The sequence below is a fragment of the Podarcis pityusensis genome, assembly GCF_964106645.2.
Source record: "Podarcis pityusensis genome assembly, chromosome: 16".
NCBI lineage: Eukaryota > Metazoa > Chordata > Lepidosauria > Squamata > Lacertidae > Podarcis > Podarcis pityusensis.
Genome location: NC_138041.1, coordinates 26,461,803 through 26,482,032, shown reverse-complemented (window position 1 = coordinate 26,482,032; position 20,230 = coordinate 26,461,803). Strand labels below are relative to the sequence as shown.

General features: G+C 46.1%; 1 protein-coding gene across 5 annotated transcripts in view; it reads right to left on the bottom strand.

Moving 5' to 3' along the window:
• Positions 1-20,230, bottom strand: part of DEPDC5 (DEP domain containing 5, GATOR1 subcomplex subunit) — a 50,265-nt gene that overhangs the window by 29,331 nt on the left and 704 nt on the right. For 4 of the 5 annotated variants that reach the window (XM_080986160.1, XM_080986164.1, XM_080986163.1 and 1 more), the window contains exons 2-22: positions 19,973-20,090; positions 19,711-19,798; positions 18,380-18,426; positions 18,097-18,182; positions 17,291-17,374; positions 16,018-16,067; positions 14,911-14,980; positions 14,716-14,794; positions 14,229-14,290; positions 12,840-12,909; positions 12,096-12,168; positions 11,071-11,174; positions 9,695-9,769; positions 8,649-8,783; positions 7,924-7,985; positions 7,002-7,075; positions 6,366-6,435; positions 5,428-5,464; positions 4,015-4,135; positions 3,134-3,357; positions 445-651 (exon numbers count right to left, since the gene is read on the bottom strand). In XM_080986160.1, coding sequence (XP_080842286.1) covers positions 445-651; positions 3,134-3,357; positions 4,015-4,135; positions 5,428-5,464; positions 6,366-6,435; positions 7,002-7,075; positions 7,924-7,985; positions 8,649-8,783; positions 9,695-9,769; positions 11,071-11,174; positions 12,096-12,168; positions 12,840-12,909; positions 14,229-14,290; positions 14,716-14,794; positions 14,911-14,980; positions 16,018-16,067; positions 17,291-17,374; positions 18,097-18,182; positions 18,380-18,426; positions 19,711-19,798; positions 19,973-20,030 — 1,876 coding nt within the window. In that variant the 5' untranslated portion in view covers positions 20,031-20,090. Of the gene's footprint in view, positions 1-444; positions 652-3,133; positions 3,358-4,014; positions 4,136-5,427; positions 5,465-6,365; positions 6,436-7,001; positions 7,076-7,923; positions 7,986-8,648; positions 8,784-9,694; positions 9,770-11,070; positions 11,175-12,095; positions 12,169-12,839; positions 12,910-14,228; positions 14,291-14,715; positions 14,795-14,910; positions 14,981-16,017; positions 16,068-17,290; positions 17,375-18,096; positions 18,183-18,379; positions 18,427-19,710; positions 19,799-19,972; positions 20,093-20,230 lie in introns of all 5 variants that reach the window. The other variant, XM_080986161.1, reaches the window with a different exon arrangement.

The window sequence follows — 20,230 nt, the reverse complement described above, 5'->3', positions numbered from 1 at the left end:
TAACCTGAAGCACCACTTTAGCTAATGGGGCCTCCCGCTGCCACCGCACGATTTCTGTTCTCATCCTGAAGCAAAGTTCTTAACCCGAGGTACTATTTCTGGGTTAGCAGAGTCTGTAACCTGAAGCATCTGTAACCCGAGCTACCGCTGTAAAATTCCCATCATTCCTGACCACTAGCTAAGGATGATGGGAGTTGTAGTTCAAAAACAGCTCGAGACCCAAGTTTGGGAAACCCTGATCCAGCCCAGCATCCCCAAGCCTAGTAACTTCCAGATGTTCTGAGCTGAAACTTCCATCAGCCTCAGCTAACATGGCTATGCTGGCTAGAGTCGGCGGAAGCTGCAGTCCCAAATAATCATTCTGCCACAATAAGTGGCTAGTAGCCTTCCGTCTCCTTACCCATTCTGCCACAATAAGTGGCTAGTAGCCTTCCGTCTCCTTACCCACGGGGAAGGTGTGCATCCAGCGCCTCCGGTTCGATGTGAGTTTCATGGGCATCCTGGAGGGGGCAAAGGGGTTGATGAGGGCCCTCTGCGGCGCATAGCCCCCAGCAGAACGGATGTGCAGCATGGACTCGGCACTCCCAACGTGAAATCTCCCTGGGGCACTGGAGTCTCGCTGCTGGGTCTCCATCATATTCTCAAGGGCATCTGAAATGACGACAACAAAAACTTCCCGTCAATTGGGAGAATCCGACAGGCACAAAAGGAACCTACCAAGCAGCCAGTTAAGACACATGCCCCACACAGATTTTTTTGGGTGGGTGGGACTGTAATGGGAAACGGACAGACTGAATCCACTGGGCACAAACAGGGTGCTTTTGCGCAGCGCCCACTAACCCCAACAAGGCTTACTCTGAACAGCTTCAAAGGAGATTGTGCCCCATTGAGGGGCAGGAATGGTGGGGAGGCGTTTCTGACTCAGGCATGTAAACATCTTTGCTCTACCAGCCCAGGCAAAAGTGGGGGGAGAGGAGGACCCATCTTGAAGGCAACATACCCAAGTTCATCTATGTTTTAGTATGGCGGCACCTGCACTTTGGAACTCCCTGCCTATTGAGCCTACCCAGATGTCTAGAATGGCTGGTGTGCTTTCAGTTTATTGCTGGTTTTAACTTTCTGAACATTTAAATTGTTTTTACTAATGATCTTAAACCGCTTTGAGATTGGTTTGTTTTTAACAAACCAAGTTTTAGTTTTTTTTAAATCAATTTTATGAAATAAGAAAAATCATTAAGTCCAGAGGGTGCTGTTTAATTACTTAGTGCTCTTTAGCATCTTTTTTTCCTATTATTATTAAACATGAATGATTGTCGTATTTATTTTTCCTTGCAACCTTTAAGCTTACACAGCAGCATAACTCTTCAAACTGGTAAAAATGGTAAATGCAATGGCTACAAAACTAAATTGAATTTAAAATCACAGAAAGGTCCACTGCAAAGGGAACTTATTTCATGTTCACTTTACCTGGAAAACATAGGAACTACTCGCAGGGGCAATTCGGATACTTTTGAACCAATTCAGTGAATTAACTTAATCGGAATTATTTTAGTGAAAGCACCAGTCTTAACACAGGCAGTTCTTTGGCTGTCCACAGATGACTTTTTCAATCAAAGATCTCTGATTTCAGGCCAGTTATTAGACGACGATGTGTATGCATGCACAAATGTTTTACCTCCTCCGAAAGGGAACCACCCAAATCAGCTTGCAAAAGATTAAAATAAATGCAAGATTACAATAATCAACAATTAAACTAAAAGCAGCAGCAAGAAACAAGATCTTTAGCTTCTTCTTGCTATATATTTTTGCCTTCAAAATGCCACGGTGAGGCTTTAGGTACCTGAAGCTGAGAAAGAACCACCTGCTCAAGGTCCCCTGAATCTTAAAGTCCCTCTAGACAAGTCCAGCTCTCTACCTAACCCCTGAGAATGCTGGACCTCACAGGGATGTTTTAAAAGGGAGATCCTAAAAAAGAAGCTGCTATGATTAGACAATAAATCCACTTGGGAAAACAGCCGCTAATTTTTCCACAGTTTGAGGCTGTAAGGGGGGGGGGAGGGTCCCAAGGGGCTCCCCAACTATGCTGACCTCCTTAAATGATTTGATAAGTGGGCCAGAGAAGTAGGCCGCCCACTCCACGTGCTGTTATTTGGAGAAGGAGGACAAGGGCACTTAAGACGGAGCAGGTGAGATAGGAGGGGTACCATGAGCCAAGGGGATGAAGGCTGGCTCAGGAAGTGAGGAGGCCTCTCTGGGGACAGTTCAGAACAATCTACAAACAGGTTTTGGGGGCGGGGGGGGGGAGAGAAATGAAAGGAAAAGTAAGGGATATATATATATATAGAGAGAGAGAGAGAGAGAGAGAGGATAAGTAAAGGTAAAGGGACCCCTGACCATTAGGTCCAGTCGTGACCGACTCTGGGGTTGCGACACTCATCTCGCTTTATTGGCCGTTTACCTTCCCACCGGAGCAGTAGCTATTTATCTACTTGCACTTTGACATGCTTTTGAACTGCTAGGTTGGCAGGAGCAGGGACTGAGCAATGGGAGCTCACCCCGTCGCGGGGATTCGAACCGCCAACCTTCTGATTGGCAGGTCCTAGGCTCTGTGGTTTAACCCACAAAGGTTAAGTTGTAATAATCGCCAATAAAGAAATACAGGGTGCAACTATGAAATTTACTGATTTAATAATAAAGCATTCTAAGAGGGAAAGGATGTGTTATCGATCATTGTAAAGGGTTCCATGATCTGAACCAAAACAAATACAGGCAATGACTGGTTTAGGCATGTCTGAATGATGCACAATTGTGCACATGTGCACAGCGCTGAACCCAGAAGTAGCGCAAAAACCTCATAAGGACACGAAAAGAGACAGAGTGGGCTTACGCTTGCTCTGCCGACACGGGGGTTACGTCCAGAACGTAACCCCCGTGCAAAATGAGAATTGCCTGTATAATTTTTTATTTCAAATGCCGCCTTCCGCCTTAAAAAATATGTTCTTTTTTCTGAAACCTGTATGTTTTGGGAGGTGACACGCAGGCGATGTCTAATGAAATAATCCACAGTAAGAAATGAGACGATATGTTCAAAAGGAATGAAATGCTCCCGCTTCACATCGGGCCTCATCCTGACCTCGGGTGCTGGTGTAGCCCAAGGAGCTGCTGACTTCATACTGGAGGTGGAGGTGCTGGCGGGGGATCATCAGGATGTTGGAGATCTTGCCCAGGGAGCTGTCGTCCGACGCCTGGCTCCTCACCTCTTCCGGGGGCAAAGGCCGGCTCTGCAGGGAAGGACTGCAAGAGACGTCGTAGGAGCTGGAGCTTTTCCGGGGGCGGCTCTCTCGTTCCCGGATGGACCTGCTGGCAAAAAGCACCAGGTGGAAGGGAGGGCAGAGGCCCAGCTCCAGTCATGTCACAAAGACCTTTTGTCACTTAACTTGGGTGGGGAACCTCAGGCCTGGGGCCCAAATGTGGCCCTCAGAGAATCTCTACCTGGCCCTTGGAACGCTCCCCAGGCCACGCGGGCCCTGATTTGCTTCCTAAGCATTTTTGCCTGGCTGAGATGTGCTCCTGAAAACTTTGATGGTGTTAAGTGTTCAGAAATAAGCCTACATCGACAAATGTAGCATTTGCTTCTCTGCACATGGCCCTCAGCAAGCTGCCCGGAAGGGAATGTGGCCCTCAGAGTAAAAAAGGTTCCCCACCCCTGAATTAACCAATCACAGTAAGCTGATTATGAAGGGTTTTTTTAAAAAAAGGAAGAAGAAATGGGGAAAAAATCCATGGGAAGCTACAGCGGGAAACCATTTTCCAGGTGTGCTTTGATGGAGCTCATGGTTAAAACAGCAGATGCAGGTTGGAAGCCCAGCAGAAATGTGAAGCTGATGGAGAAGGGTGTGTGTGTGTTGATCTACGCTCCCTCCCTCTGCAAAGGCGCTCCAGATTCGTAATATTGTGGTAATGGCTAACAAGCACACCATCCAATTTGGCTCGTTGCCCCACAAGCTTCTTTACCTGAAGATGGGACAACGCTGAGCTCTGGACGGCCCCGGCAGACGGAAAACCTGGGCGTCGTAACCATCGTAATCCACTTGGATGGGGAGAGCGTTCTCTGTCTCTTTCGGGGCTCCCAAAGCTGGAAGGCAGTAACAGCACGTTATTGACTGGGGCAGCTTTTAAGAACCTGGTCTCTGTTCTTGGGCAAAACGGCATAATATCAGCGTGAGAATTTCCCCTGCTGACAAATAGAAGACGACGCCTTCACCCCGGTACGGCTCCCCTTTATCACATACACAGCCCAACAAGACAATGACAAAAATCCACCAACAGTATACAAATCAATATGGCTAACCTGATCCAAAACACCCACCCACCCCACTCACACATGAAAACAAAGACCACCACAAATGAACAACCACACCCTAGTCCAACCCCAACCTCTCTCACCACCAAAGGAACACAAGTGAACAGCAAAGAACCTGCACAAGCAACGCTGACACCAAACCCTACATATAGTAGGTAAAATAGAAACATCACCACCCGAACCCACCCCCACCCATCTTCCTCCCCCCTTTTCCCCTTTTCTTCCTAATGTCTCAACAAATGAAACTGATTTGTAAAATTCTGTTGCAGCATTCAAGGAACTTCAGTAATAGTTGCAAGGTAGATATAGGAAATTAGATATATTAAGAATAAGTTTAATTATGATAAAAGCGTGTATTGGCAATAAGTAATATGATATTGAAATATGGAATAGACGGGAGGTTGGGTCTTTAGTGTTAAGACCAATATATGTTTTATTGTTTGCTAAGGAAATTATGTGTCTATGGTTATTCTTGTGTGTAATTCGGTATTTGTGTGTGTTTTTTTCTTGTTGTATCAATAAAATTTTTTTTTTTAAAAAAAAGAAACTAATTTGTAATAATGTTACATGGGAAAAAAAATATGAGAGACATTGCACACACTTTTGTAAATCAAGAAAATCTTTAATTTAAAAAAAAATTCCCCTGCTGGTAGAGACGAAAGGTGACCTATGTGGTCCAATTTCCTGTTCTCCTAGTGGCCAATCAGATGCCTCTTTGGAAACAGGACCTGAATGCAACAGCAGCTATCTCCCCACCTGGGATTCCCAGCAATGGGTGCTCAGAGGCATTGACTGCCTCTAACAGCCAGCGTGGAGTAGTGGTTAGGGTGTCAGACTGGGACCTAGGAGACCAGGGTTCAAATCCCCACTCAGCCACAAAGCTCACTGGGTGACCTTGGGCCGGTTCACTGCCTCTCAGCTGAATCTGTCTTGCAGGATTGTTGTGAGGATAAAATGGGAAGGAGGAAAAACGTGTCTGCCACCTTGGAGGATATAAACCCAATCTGTCAACGATCAATGGAGGTAGGACCCTTTGACAATAACAACCTGGGATGACTACTCACAGGCATCCCTGCTGCTTTTCAGTTTTTCACTCTGCGGCTGGAATCCAAGCGGCCCGAAAAATGGCAAAGGAAAGAAAGCATTCGAAACTTAAGTTAGTTTTGGCCATGGAACGGTCACTGCATTACAAGCAATAAGATTCAGACCAGGAATATTCTGACAAGTCATGCAGTCACCCAATGCACACCCCCCCCTCAAATATCTCACATTGAAGTGCTTGGTGAACTCTTACTGTTTTAAAAGCCTACAGTACAAATGAACCGGAGGGGGGGCATGTTATATATGAACCACCCCCATGCAACTATCCTTACTTTTCAAGCAAGGTCGAGAAAGAGACTCCTAGAGCCCAGTAAGCTCAGTGGAGAGCTTAAAAGTAATTTCTGTGCTGGGAAAACCCGGTGCAAATGGAGCTTTTAAGGTCTCCACCGTGCATGCAATTATTTCATGCAGCTTCAACCAGCCAGCTTTCAATTGTGCAAGGTTGAAATTGCCTGTGGCGACTGCATTTTAACAGAGAAGCATCTGCTACATTTCATGCATCAGCCAAAGCAAATGAATAAAGATCACCCCTGATGGCTGAGGTTCCCCCCCCCCCCCATACCAATGCGGAACTCATAAAGCTGCTCACTATGACAACATGACTTGGCTAAAGGGTGTGGGGAGAGGAAGTGAGTCAAGGAAAATGCTCTTCTATCAGGAACTGCCAAAGTAGGACCCACAGGTGTCAGTAAGCCCACCGGTACCTCCTATGGCGCCCACAAAAGGTCTCAGTAAATAGCCCCTCAAAAATCAACAAGGCATGGCAGATGGTTTGCTCTTCCTGCTTGTCCTAGCTCATCCTTTTTTTTTACACAGCTGTTTAGTGACTGGTGCAACTTCCTGATGTGCCCACTGCCCCCCCCAAAAGGTTGACAGACCCATCTTAACAGAGCCCACTTACTTTCCTGGCAGCCAGTTTGATCCGTGGAGTGAAGCTGTTACACTGGAGCTGGCTTTTGGAGGTGTAGAAACTGGAAAAGGGAAGAAGAAAGACAATGGCTCTGTTTGCATGTAACACTAAACCATGGTTTGGCGACTACACACACAAACTGGATCAAGCCCAAGGGAGACTCAGGTTTGCACATTCACTCCATCTCCTTTCTGACTCGGTGGTAGCATTTCATCTCCAACCTGATCTTAATAAACCAAAGGCTACAGGTTACAACAAACTGACTATGTTCAAAACAGTTCAACTTCAGACCATGGTTTCTGGATCTGGCTTGTTAAACTAGCCACAGTTTGTTGTAACCCACAATCTCCGATTCACATGTAATGACAAGCTGAGATTAGGGGGGAACAAAACTACCCCCCTTCCATGTTTTAAGGAGAAAAGCAATGCAGGAATACAGGGATTCGAAGCAACACCAGAGCAGACTCAGTGGAGGCTGAGGACAAGACTGCCCAGGGCTGATGTTTGAGAGGGGAGAGAGAGCAGAGAGAAGTCCCAAGTACCAAAAGCAGAGAGGGAAGACAGGCCCATGTGAGCATTGCCCAAGGTGGAGCCTTGGCTGCAACAGTTCCAACTTCAAACACGCACCTGTGGTTTATCCAGTGTGGTATATTGTAGTCATCTCCCAAGCGAGAGTCCCCAGGACTGCAGCGATTGTGCAGCTAAGAGAATAAGAGTTTGGAAAAGGCACCATGTTAACTGGATGCTTTTTGCAGCTAGTTTGTACTGCATTCTGGGAATCCACAGGAATGGGCAGTTGCAAGAAAGGAATCTGGCACTGGATACAGAGGGTTGCAGCCAAAGAAGTCATGAATCCAGCAGAACATTCTCTCCTCCCCACAGCATACCCCTTGCACTCCCCCCCATATATGCCCTGAGGGTTCCCTTATCCTCCCCCGGAGCAGATCTGGGAGGGTACAGGAGGGAGAAGTTACGTTATGGGAGCAGAAATCATTGGATTCAACCCAGAAGCCGGTGGTCCAGATTTTTTTAGCCTACATTTAAAACAGCCTCCCTCAGCCTGGTGCCCCCCAGATGCTTTGCACTACCCACCAGTCCTGGGAATCATACAGCCAAACTAGCTGGGGCAGATGAGAATTATAGCCCCAAACATCTGAATGACGCCATGTTGAGGGAGTCTGATTTAGGAGGGGAAAGTTCCTAATCCTCAATAGTTTGGAGAAAGATAGAGGCTAACAGGCATCCTGGAAACAAGCCTGGCTTTTGGTAATTAGGCAGGTGCAGGCGTTCAGCACTTTGTTCCTTTCCCATACCTTTTCCTTCCTGCCACCCCCACCTCCAATCTCTTTTATTTCCCTATGTACCCTTACTACAGATGTGCTTTAATTGAAGAGCCGGTAGTGTGGAAACAGAATTATGGCTTTCTATTTAATTGGTTGGATTTATTCTGGCACAAGAATCAGCTGGAGGAGGGAAACAGCTAGCAGGCAGGTGCGGCAGAGACGGAGGAGGAAGAAAGGAAACAGGCATACGACCCCACGGGCCTTACCTTGAAGAGGGGCACAGCGTGGAGGGGCTGCTCTCCCATGCACACCAAGTCCACCCCAATCCCTACAGAAGCAAGCAAAGCAGGGTGAGGAAGATGAGTTTGTTAATAGCCACGTGCTGTCCTGGTGCTGGACAAGGAAGGTCCACAGCAGAGAGGGGAGGGCTTGGATCTGGCCCCTCCCCTTGCCACTCATAGACCAGCAATGAAAAGCTTTCCCGCTTGGTCACCCATCACTTAAGATGCTTCTTAAACAAAAGGATTTCGCCATCTGGTTTTCCAAAGGGCCCAACTCTCAATGCTACGCCTAAAAAAAGGAGGTCATCTCTACATTTTGGAGATGCTCTAAAGTGAGAAAGAACACAAAAGGAAGATGCCTTATGCAGCAGTCAGGCTGCTTGCCCATCCAGCTCAGTGTCCCCAGGAATGGCGAACCAGATGTTGCTGCACTGCGGCTCTCATCACCATCCCTTATCACTGGCCATGCTTGGCTACAGGGCCTGATGGGAACTGGAGCCCAACAACATCTGGAGAAGGGCCCCCACAGATGCCCCACATCTGGTGGACATCAGCAGGGAGCCACTCTCCAGGGTTACAGGCAAGGAGTCTTTCTTCTTCCCCGGTCCTCCCTGGAAAATGCCGCCAGGGGAGTTTTTGCTTGCAAAGAGGCTACTCTTGCCACTGAATTACACAGCCTTTCCCACCGCCTGCCGCTAAGACCACTTTACCATTATCTATCATGCGCTGCTTGGTCAAGATCATGAGGAGCCGGTCCACTTCGAAGACTCCCACGCCAGGCGTGATGACTACGGACATCTGCCCGGTCCGGTCAAAGTTTCGATTGATGTAATGCTTGTCGAACACTAAAAGCAGGAAAAGTCAGAAGCAAAAGGACATTCAATCTTTTACACATAATATGCTTATCAAGGGACAATTTGCTCTCATCAACAACAGCTTCCTAGAAGTTCAGATGTAAACTTTGTAAGGTGCTTTAAACTGGTTCTTTTTTTTAATATTAAGTTTTAATTGAGGCCTTAGGGTGAAGGCAGGTCAACAACAACAACGTGCAGTTCACCAGCTTACAGAAACTTGTTTGAGACAGTTAAAAAGTCCTGAACTGGATATTCAATCCGTTGGAGTCAAGAATCTGCTGGTTTCACTAATGAAGACCCTCAACAGTTATACTAGAGGTGGGTCAAAAAATCCCCTCCTGCATTTCCAAGGTCATTCACCACCAACCCAAAAAAGTGTGTGTGTGTGTGTGTGTGTGTGTTTGTGTGTTTATGTACAGAAGAGGATTGGGGGCTCTTTGTGAGACACAGGCAAAGTTGCAACGCTAGCTGGGGCTGATGAAAGCTGTAGCCCAGAGGGCACAAGATTGGGGAAGGCTGGTATAGATTCAGGTAAGTACTGGGTGCCTCCTATTGGTCACTCTCAGTTCACAACCCACCAGGCTAGGCTAGCATCCCACAGTCACAGAGCATGTGCACTAGAAATAAAACAAGAGTCCTCAGCAGCATGAAGGAATTCCATTCCAAATGCTCAGAGGTTTCTTGGCAGATAAATCAACAAGGTAGAAATCCCCCTGAAGACAGAAACTTTGAATGCCACTGAATTATCCCCTAAGTCAGAACTGTGCTAGTTACTGGCCTTTCCAATCCAATCTATCCTGTAAGAACAGATGACATTTGTGTGAGGAGGAGCCAGGTCACTGCCTGTGTACGGACAGCTCCTTCATGCTAGAGTGGTACAAGATGTTTTTCCCTCTACTCACCATTGAAGGAGAGGTTTATGGCTTCCAAATAATTTCCTTGAGCGGAGGTGGAATTGCACCCTGGAGGAAAGCCCTCTAGAGGGTCAATTACAAAGGAGAAAGGAGAAAAGGAGAAAGAGATCGTCATATTTCAGCTATAATATTTGAAGCCCATTTTTATTATTTATTTGCCTGATGAATGAGGAGCGTAAGGAGAGCTGGAACAGGGGGCCCATATAGTCTAGCATCCTGTTCTCACTGCGGAAGACCAGATGACTCTTCTGGGAAGTCCATAAGCACAGCAGCAGCAGCAGCAGCAGCAGCAGCAGCAGCAGCAGCAGCAGCAGTGCTCTTCCCAGCAGTGATTCTCAACAGCTGATATTCAGACAGCCATGCTCCTTTCGGCACCGGAAGGGATTTGTCTAATCCCAGCTTTTGCTGGAGTGTTTTGATATTTTATAACTGCTTTCACCAGGGTTTTTTAGGTCGCACGCCACCTTGTGATATTTTACACCCAAGTGCAATTTATAAATATTTAAATCAAAAAAATAAACATATGAAAATCAAAGCAGTTCAAGTTGGGGGGGGAGCTTTCCAGCTCTCCCTTTCCACCCTACCTTTCAGCATTCATTTTCCTAGAGCAGCTAGTCAAGTACAGACACAGTTTTAAAACCACAAAATTGAATGACCATGTCAATGTACAGTAGAAGAATAAAAAAAAAAATGGTGCATGCTGCAGACCTATCTGGCCCCCTCAGGGTCTATTGCGGCCTTTGGACTACAGCTCCCATCAGCCCAAGACAGCATGGCCGTATTTTGCTACGGCTGATAAAAGCATCTCTGTGGTGGCTGGGGCTGATGGAAATTGCAGTTCACAATATCTGGAGAGCCCAAAGTTTGGGGAAGGCTGCCTTGTGACAAGTTCCAAGAGCATTTTCATTACTCTGAGTACAGTGGTGCCCCACAAGACGAATGCCTCGCAAGACGGAAAACCCGCTAGACAAAAGGGTTTTCCGTTTTTGAGTTGCTTCGCAGGACGAATTTCCCTATGGGCTCGCTTCGCAAGACGAAAATGTCTTGCGAGTCTTGAGATTTTTTTTTCCGCTTCCCCCCCCCTTTATCTAAGCCGCTAAGCCTTTAATAGCCTTTTAGCAGCTAATCCGCTAAACCGATAAGCCTTTAATAGCCGCTAAACCGCTAATAGCGCTAATAGCCGCTAAGCCGCTAATAGGGTTGCTTCGCAAGACGAAAAAACCGCTAGACGAAGACACTCGCGGAACGGATTAATTTCGTCTTGCGAGGCACCACTGTAAAGCCAGATCTAGAATACTACCTTTTTTGAAATTCTAATAATAACCATCAGGAATAATATAGTAAAAATAGTAAGAATGCCCCACCTGCCTGCTCCAAACGCACCAGGATAGGATACTGGATGAAGAGTTTCTTAATGGTCACAAGCAATGATGTCCACTCCTCTCGTCTTTCGTTCTGAACCACCACCCTGTAAGGAAGCGCTGGGACTGAGTAGGAGAGAAACTGAACCAGCACAATCCTTACAGATAATGTAAGGACTTAAGGATGGAAAGGGAAGGGAGCAAGGAGAGCCTGCTGGATTAGGTCAATGGCCCACCTAATCCAGCCCTCTCCCTGCCTGTGGATTCCAGTGACTGGTACTCAGAAACACAGCCATCATGGCAAATAACCATCGATAGCCCTCTCCTCCCTGTGGGAGCTTACGAGTTAGGAAAATGGACTTTCTGGAGGGGACTTATCCAAATGCTGCTTCTCAAGGTATTAACATATAACCCAAACATTAAAGACATCTGCAAACATGAATTTAGCATCTTGCAGTACAGGGGAAATTCCCCAGGATAGCAGCAAGTTACTAGTCCTCAAGGTTATGAGGCACAAAAACCCAAGCACCTGCAGTTTCTACTAAAATTTAAGAAACATTTCAGCAAAAACTTTCAGTCATGGAGCTTTTGCTGTCCCTCAAGGACCCCCAATCTATATCCTCCTCGCTCTCCAAAATACTACAAAAGTGGTCTATTTTGTAGCCAACTGTCAGTTTCCAAATTGAACATTTTAGTTGCAAAATACAGATTTCTTAGGACACTTACAAAATTTCTGGGATACCGTAGAGTAAGAGATAACAGTTACTCCCTGCATAAACGTAAACTCATCAGGTTTTAGCTTAGAAAAAACAATTGTTGAAAAGGAATGGAATTCTTCCAGTTCTTTAGCAACTGCCATGTTTTCCCCATATAGGTTACTAGATCAATTATGAGGGGTGATATGTATGTGTTTGTGCATCTCTCTCTCTCTCTCTCTCTCTCTCTCTCTCTCACACACACACACACACACACACACGACTGGAAATGGACCACAGATACTCAATGGAAGGACCAAATGGGAAACCTACTTGTAAAAATCTTCATAGAATCTTCCTTCATGATCTTGCTGAATCGAGGCACGCTGTGTCTCTGGAAATTCATCTACAAGAGACAGCAGCAAGATGTAAAGACCATCCCTGAAGCACCCAAAAGGCATCTGTCCCAAGCCCCCCTCTCTGCAGATCAGCAATATTCAAAGTACTGTACTTTTCCATGTGTAAGACTAGTTTTTTTCATTTTAAAATTATGCTAAAAAGTGGGGGTCATCTTATACATGGATAGTGAATAGGGTGGACTTTTGATTGGTTGCTGTCAGTGGCTATTGGGTGTGTTATTGGTTACTGTGTCAAGGGCTGGTGTTGATTGGCTGACGCTGTGGCAATTGGGCAGGCGATTGGCAGCTTCTGCCAGCGAAGGGACAAACGAGAGGCGGATTTTCGACAACCCCCCCTAAAAAAAGCTCAACAAATCTGAGCCATATCCCCACATTTTCTTAAATGTGAGTCCCTCAAAATAGGGGGTGTCTTATACATGGGGGCGTCTTATACACGGAAAAGTACGGTAATACAACTCCTTGCAAAAGCACTTGCCCTAGACACCCACCAAGGGCAACCATCCCTTTCCTCTACGCAGAGTAGTGACTGAGGCAACAGCTCAAAGCTCGGAGGGCGTGGGAGACACAGAGGGAAGTTCCAGAGAGAAACAGAGGCAGGAAGATGTCAGTACCCTTACAAGCAAGGAGGAAGAGAAACATTTATCTTGTAGCTACTCACTCAAGGATTTTGCATCATAGAACGTTCTAGAAAACAGGACCACAGTCACTTCATGGCTGCAGTTCTTCTCCTGACCAAGAGGAAAGGGAGGAGGTGAATGTTCTGCACAAAGCCTCAGTCACAGCCCTCATGGGACCCCCTTGCATGCACATGCACATACACATACACACAAACAGCTGCTTCAATCAATGGTGATGCTGCTTCGGTCTTGGTCTCAATGAAGAATGACCTAACCATGAGGATACCATGTCGAACACCTCCTGACATAACCTAAGGCTTTATGAATAACTTTTTGAGGAGAATGTTACCAGGGGAAGGGCATTTCCAAGCACACAGAGGACAACTCTCGCCCCCAAACAACAATTACAGCTTCTTCTCTAGAAAGCTGAATGGAAGGCAACCCTCATCTCATGCCTGAAAAATGTAAAAGCATTACAGCCACTAAATGAGGCTATTTAATATTTGCTTTACAGAGGAAATCCAGCAATGAACATGCAATAAAAACTCAGTCTATTCAGTATCTATTCAGAAACCTGACAAATGTCAAGACAGGACTGGACTTCTCTTTACCTTCTAATGTTATGGCTCTTCGTTTACTTGAAAGTCACTTATCCAAAGTCTCTTTGGAAGAACTGCTACAATTCTCCATTAAAAAAAATTAAGCAAGTGGGCAAACATAATTTGCTATGCTACGTACCTCCAAGGTCCTGCAAGCTGAGGTTGCCAACCTGAAGCCACCCAGATGATAGGGGACTACAACTCCCATCATGCTTAGTCATTGACTGCAGCTGATGGGAGCTGGGAGTATATCATGTCTAGGTAATCTTCACATTGGAGTTTCCTGCATTACAGCATCCTGTGGACTCCCCAGGTTCCTTTTCCCTCCCTCCTTTGGATCCAATTGTCCCATAACCAGGCAGCAACTTCCACCAAGGAACCTCCTATCTGGGTTATGTTTTACAGTGGTGCCTCGCAAGACGAAATTAATCCGTTCCGCGAGTCTCTTCGTCTTGCGAAGCATGGCTATTAGCGGCTTAGCGGCTATTAACGGCTTAGCGGCTATTAACGGCTTAGCGGCTTTAAGAAAAAGGAAACAAACTCGCAAGAACTCGCAAGACGTTTCGTCTTGCGAAGCAAGCCCATAGGGAAATTCGTCTTGCGGAACGACTCAAAAAACGGAAAACTCTTTCGTCTAGCGAGTTTTTCGTCTTGTGAGGCATTCGTCTTGCGGGGCACCACTGTATCTACATTTGGGGAAGCTCAAATATCTATTGAGGGTAAGGAACACCTCCTTACCCCAGTTGCAAGTGGGCCTGAATATGAGCCAAGGTCACAAAGTAAAAAGCACACCTTTATTCCATTGCTACAGCCGAAGACACAGAAAGTTACCTTCCACTTGGTGAAGAGATCAGCGAGGAAACCATTCACAGCTTTCTCAAAGTAAAGGTCCCCTGCAAAGGGAAGAGTAATAAAACGGGGGGAGGGGGGAAGAGAGAGACTAAGAGTGATTTCTGTTCAAAGGAGCATTGATACTGCAACCCGCGCTCCTCCCACCAGGTGTTTGCTCAACAGGGGAGGGGCCGTACTTGCAGTGGAAGCCGGTTCATCAGAGCAAATGGAGCTCAGCCTCACAAACCACAAGAGTTGTTTGGACACACCCACCCAAGATGCCTGTGTCACAAGGCAACTGGAAAACAAACCAAGGTTTGCAGTAACAAACCATGGTTGACCAGTCACAAGGGACAACTCATTGCTTGTCGACCGAATCAAGGTTAGAACAAGCCATGTGGGAGTGGGATGAGCTCTCATGGAGGCACAGTGCTAACAGTAGGTATGGGACAGGCAGATTTCCAGGAAGGCTCCTGTTTCTCCATACCGTAGATGTCAAAATCCCACATTTCACAGCTCATCTGGATGAAGATATATACCATGGCGGAGGTTGAGCGGAAGACAACCTGCAAGAGACACACAAACAGTAAAAACTACTGCTCTGGCTGCTGCTTGATAGTGTAGAACAAACGCTTGAAATGGGGAGAGAGAAAACTCTGGGGTGGGGAATAAAGAGGCCTACCCGGGTGTCTTCACTGATGTAGCCACACGTGACCTTCTCACTTTTGACCCAAAGTTCACCTGCTTGAGCCCTAGAAGCAAGCCAAAGAGAATCCGTTATCACATTCCGAAACAGTGGACATGAAAACTGGGGTTGCTACCGGCTGGGCTGTATTGGCGGGAGGGGACAGCGCCAGGACTAACCCCTGTCCCTGGGCTTTGGGTTAACAAAAAAGGAAATGCCCTTTTAGGTGCATCAACATCATCATAAGTTATTTATATGCCACCCATCTGACGGGGTTGCCCCAGCCACTCTGGGCAGCTCCCAACAAAAAACAGTAAAAACACAATAGAACATCAAACACTAAAAACTTCCTGGAACATGCATGAGTCTCAAGAGCTCCTCAAGGGCATGTTTGCATTGATTTCCAAAATACTATTACTAGAGCTGCAACTCAATGTTTAACTTGATGGTATCATCAGCCTGATTAAAGCAGAAGACATAGAAGCATGATTAGTCACACCAACAGGGTAAAGAACAGCTTCTATCTGCGGGCTGTTAGGCTGCTGAATGAAAAGATAACAACAGGGCAACTGACTTTCAGGTTTGGTGGGTGTGCATCAGTAAACAAGGGGAATTAAGACTAAGAGAGCTGAGTGGGGGGTGCTCGTGTAATCTCACTGTATACAAGTTGTACAAGTGACAATAAAATATTTCAATTATTTCAATTTCAATTAATCAATTTATCTGGTGCATACAAACGGCGCTGCTTATTATTAAAACCTCAAAACTGGAACCACAAAATTCTAGAGCTGGAAGAGATGTTGGAGGTCCTCTGTCGTCACTTGCTGGGGCTGATGGGAATTGTAGTTCAACAACATCTGGAGGACCAAAAGTTCCCCGCACATGCTGTATTTGCAAGGCTCCTGCACCAAGCAGGGAGTTGGGACAGAGGACCTCCAGAAGTCCCTTTGAACTCTAGAATTCTACGGTTCTGTGTTATTACTTTGGGGGCAACATAACCATTGCCTGCACAGTCAGATTTCTAAAGAAAGCACTTCCAAGAGAGCGAGAGAGAGATGTGGAGAGGGAGCAAAGGGTATGTGTGGGGTGTGGCTGGATACTCACCGAATACCTGCAAATTCCACCTTCTGAGTGACATAGGCACATGTGCCAACCTAGCAGGCATTTGGTTTAAAAGAGAAAAAGAGGGGGAATGAGAACTCAAGGCAGTGTGAATCTGCAGGAGACAACTGTTCTTCATACCTCTTACCCCTGAGCACATCTGAGAGGGGGGTGGAACTGGTTTTTAGCACTCATGGCTGCATTTGTAAACATGCTTATGAAAGGCCCAGAAGCTCTCATCTGCTATCGCCTCATCTGCTTGCCCTCTATTCCTACCACGTCTTATTTCAGCCCAGAACCCACCTCTCTTTGCCATACTCTCAGACCCTGACCAAAAAATATCCCATGTTCTACACTAGTGGTGAGAACCTTTTACTGCCTGAGGGGTACATGCCAGTGATTGGGAGTAGAGTGGGGCCAAATACAAAAGTAGGCAGAGCAGTAGTTGCGATTCTCTCATTCGTACAGCAGGCCACATTTCTGCCATGCCAAATCCGGAGGTTTCTACACCCACATCCCTCTCCATGTAGGCAAGGAAGGCACATTATAACAGTTCAATGGCACATTCAAGCCAGGCAGGGCTGGTGAAGTGTGCAGCTTGGGAAAGTGGTGTGGCTAGGGTGGGGTTCTGAGGGCCAGACAAAGAACTCAGGGGGCCGTATTCCCCACCCCATTTGACCCTCACAGTTGTCTCCCATTGCCCCAGTCCTGTAACAAATTTGAATGTCAGTACAGTGGTGCCCCGCAAGACGAATGCCTCGCAAGACGGAAAACCCGCTAGACGAAAGGGTTTTCCGTTTTGGAGGTGCTTCGCAAAACGAATTTCCTATGGGCTTGCTTCGCAAGACGAAAATGTCTTGCGAGTTCCTACGGGGTTTTTTTTCCTTTTCCCCCCCTTTTCCCCAAGCCGCTAAGCCGCTTATCAGCTGATCCGCTAAGCTAAGCCGCTTAACAGCTGATCGCTAAGCCGCTTATCAGCTGATCCGCTAAGCCGCTTAACAGCTGATCCGTTAAGCCACTAAGCCGCTTATCAGCTGATCCGCTAAGCCCGCTAAGCCGCTAATAGCGCTAATCCGCTAATGGGCTTGCTTCGCAAGACGAAAAAACCGCAAGACGAAGAGACTCGCGGAACGGATTCTTTTCGTCTTGCGAGGCACCACTGTATTTGTCCAGTTTATGCACAGAGGAGCAGCCTCAGATCCCCAAGTCGAGTCCATCACAATCTGAGAATGAACAAAGAGCACTTTCCCTCCCAGATCAGACGCAGGGCCCTCACCAAACTCTTCTTCAGTCGCCACATGTCCCCACGCCCGATGTACTGATCCTTGAACGTCAGCTCCACCAGGTCAAGGGTCACTTCCTAAAGAGGAGGGGAGCAGAGAAGCTTGATGGCTTAGGTGTTTGAGAGCCCCATTCTGCTCCTGTGGAGGCCTGGCGCTGAAATCTGTAGGCTCCTGATTACAAGCACAAGCTCCCCTGATCTCCCCACTTAGCTGAAGAGAACTTTTCATTTCTTGACAAAAAAATTATTTATTATTATTTATTTCAGAAAATTTATTATACAGCGCTTGATTAAAAAACTCCAACAACCTCAAAGCAGTTTACAAAAAAAAATAATGAAAGAAAATAAGCTTTATGACAGATAAACACCTGCATAAATAATCCCCATTGCAGAACTGCTAAGCTTAGGTATACTAGTTTTTAAAACAGTTAGTTTTGACTGTATTTTGATGACTTTATTATGCCTGCTATTTGTATAGTCTGTTTATATTTTGGATCATATTTTATGTAAACCACCTGTAATTGAGTAGACAGCTTGTTAAAGTACTCAGAGCATGTAAAGGCATCCATCTAAGGCAGGCTGCCCTACAGCAAGGAGTATACAGCCATAGTCCGAGATCTGCTACTCTCCTGCTAGAATTGCTGAACACCAGCAGAATGCAACTTTGCAAAAGTTTTTCAATGCCTCCACAGAGCAGATTAACCTGCTTTTGCAACTTGGGCTGGGAGACAATCCCCACATGCTTAGAAATCAGACCAGGTGGAAATGCCCCAGGGCAAAGGGTGCAGTGCCACAAATACCTTTGGGTCAACAACGTTCACATGGACATCCTGGTAGGGTCTCAGTCGGAACACCTGTGCCACAGTCTGATCTACACTTATGGTTTCTGCGAAAAGAAGGAAATCCTAGGTGATTGAGAGAAGGTGGCTTCCAACTGAGTTACCTCAGCAAAGACTTCATGTTGGATCTCACAGAGATCTTGTCACTCCCTAGATGGAGAGCTGTTTGACAGCAGACAACACTATTGGCTGATTATACTGCACTCATTAAGGTGCACCCAAATAAAGATCAGAAAATCCCTACCTTTCTGTAAATCCTCCTTAAGTGACTTCACTTGCAGGAGCAAAGGGCTGGAACACAAGACAGATAAACAGCTGCATGAATTGGGCCTCTACAACATACTCTAAGAAGCTGAGATGTTCTAATGTATCCCCTAAACCCTACCACACTGACATCCAAGAAAGGCATCATAGCTGCTTCAAGAGATCAGCATCTCCCTTACACTTTTAATTCAAGATTCACATTGTGCAACCAGAAGCTAAATTGATTTGGGGAGGAGGAGGCTAGGAAGTAGTAAGAATGCCAAAACCACAAGGTGGCTGGCTTGAACACTCTTGTGTCTCCATAGGCCTGGTAAACTCCTGGATTAGAAGTGGGACATTCTTCTATTGCACAAGGTAGGGCAGCAGTCAAATCCCTCCCAGGGAAAACAACAACCAACCACATGAATCTCCACCCAAGCAAGACCATGCTTTCAACACTCTATCCTTCATGGTTTAGGAGATGTGGCCAAGGTTCTTTATGAAGCCAGAACCTCTAGTGGTCAGGAGTTTAAAGGAACTGGTGCATGATGTCTTCTGTGCACTTACAAAGCACAGCATAACTTTAAAAAATATAGAATAACTTTATATATTACCTTCTACACAAAGGCATCAAGGCAACTTACATAATAAACAAATATTAAAAACATACAGCAACAACAGCTAAAGGTGGTCACACAAAACAACCCCCCTCCAAGTACAAGTTTCCCATTGAGCCAGCAAGAGACATAGATCAACATTCAAATACTTCACTGTATAGTGAAAGACATGACCAAGAGGTGGAAAGACGTTAAGACTAATTCTAATATGTATTGTCTAGCTGAATGTGTCCTAGTAATCTTGGAGTAATAGCTAACATACCATCCTGCCCCATCGAGTTGGAGCTTCTTACCTCAATGCCAAACACAGCAGGGTAACAGCCAGCATCTGTAACCAACTAAATACAGTAGCACCTAGGGTTACGTAACCCTCTGGTTACGTAAACTTCACGTTACGAAAGCGGCAAACCCGGAAGTATCAGACCAGGTTTCGCCACATGCATGCACAGAACAGTGACCCTCGGGTTGTGAAAACCTCGGGATCCGGCCAGACCTCTGAAACAGATCCCGTTCACAACCGGAGGTACCACTGTACATGCGGTACACATGCGGTACTCCTTCACAAATGTCAACTTTAGTTTTGTCAAGCTAGAGGCCTTCATCAAACCTACCTCAAAGCTGCCAACCATTTGGCGGAGTCTGCAAAGATGGCCCCTTTTCCTGCATCATGCCCCCAAATTGCTGCATGCAAAAGCCCAAATACAAAAGGATTCACCTGTATTCATCATTAGGGTGTGCAATTTCCACAATGTCTCCCAGCTTGATCTGAAGAAATACTTTGGGGTTCACCACAAGCTCATCATCTGAAAGGGGGAAGAAATTAGGGAGGTGGGGTTAATCTGTAAGGCTGTTTTACTATTTAGAAGTACCTGCAGCATTTCCAGATAGCAAAGAATTTATTTCAATAGAGATTATTCTATTGCACTTTTTACACAAAGAGCCCTGAGGGCATTTCCACCACCTCCATGGCTACTGACCGCTGCTTCCAAAGCCTTTCTTGTGAATGACGAGCTTGTAGACCTTGCTGGTCTTCATCCTGAATACTTGTTCTTCTCAGTTATTAGACACCAGGCATTTTTACAAGGTCTTGCATTTCTGCAAAATAAGCGAGCAAAGCATTCAAAACCACTTGCCATCCATTCTACATTTCAAGGAAAACAACCCCACAGCCCAGCTTCAAAATAAGGCCATCCTCACATTTTGTACCAGCAAATTCCACAAAGTAAGTTATGCAT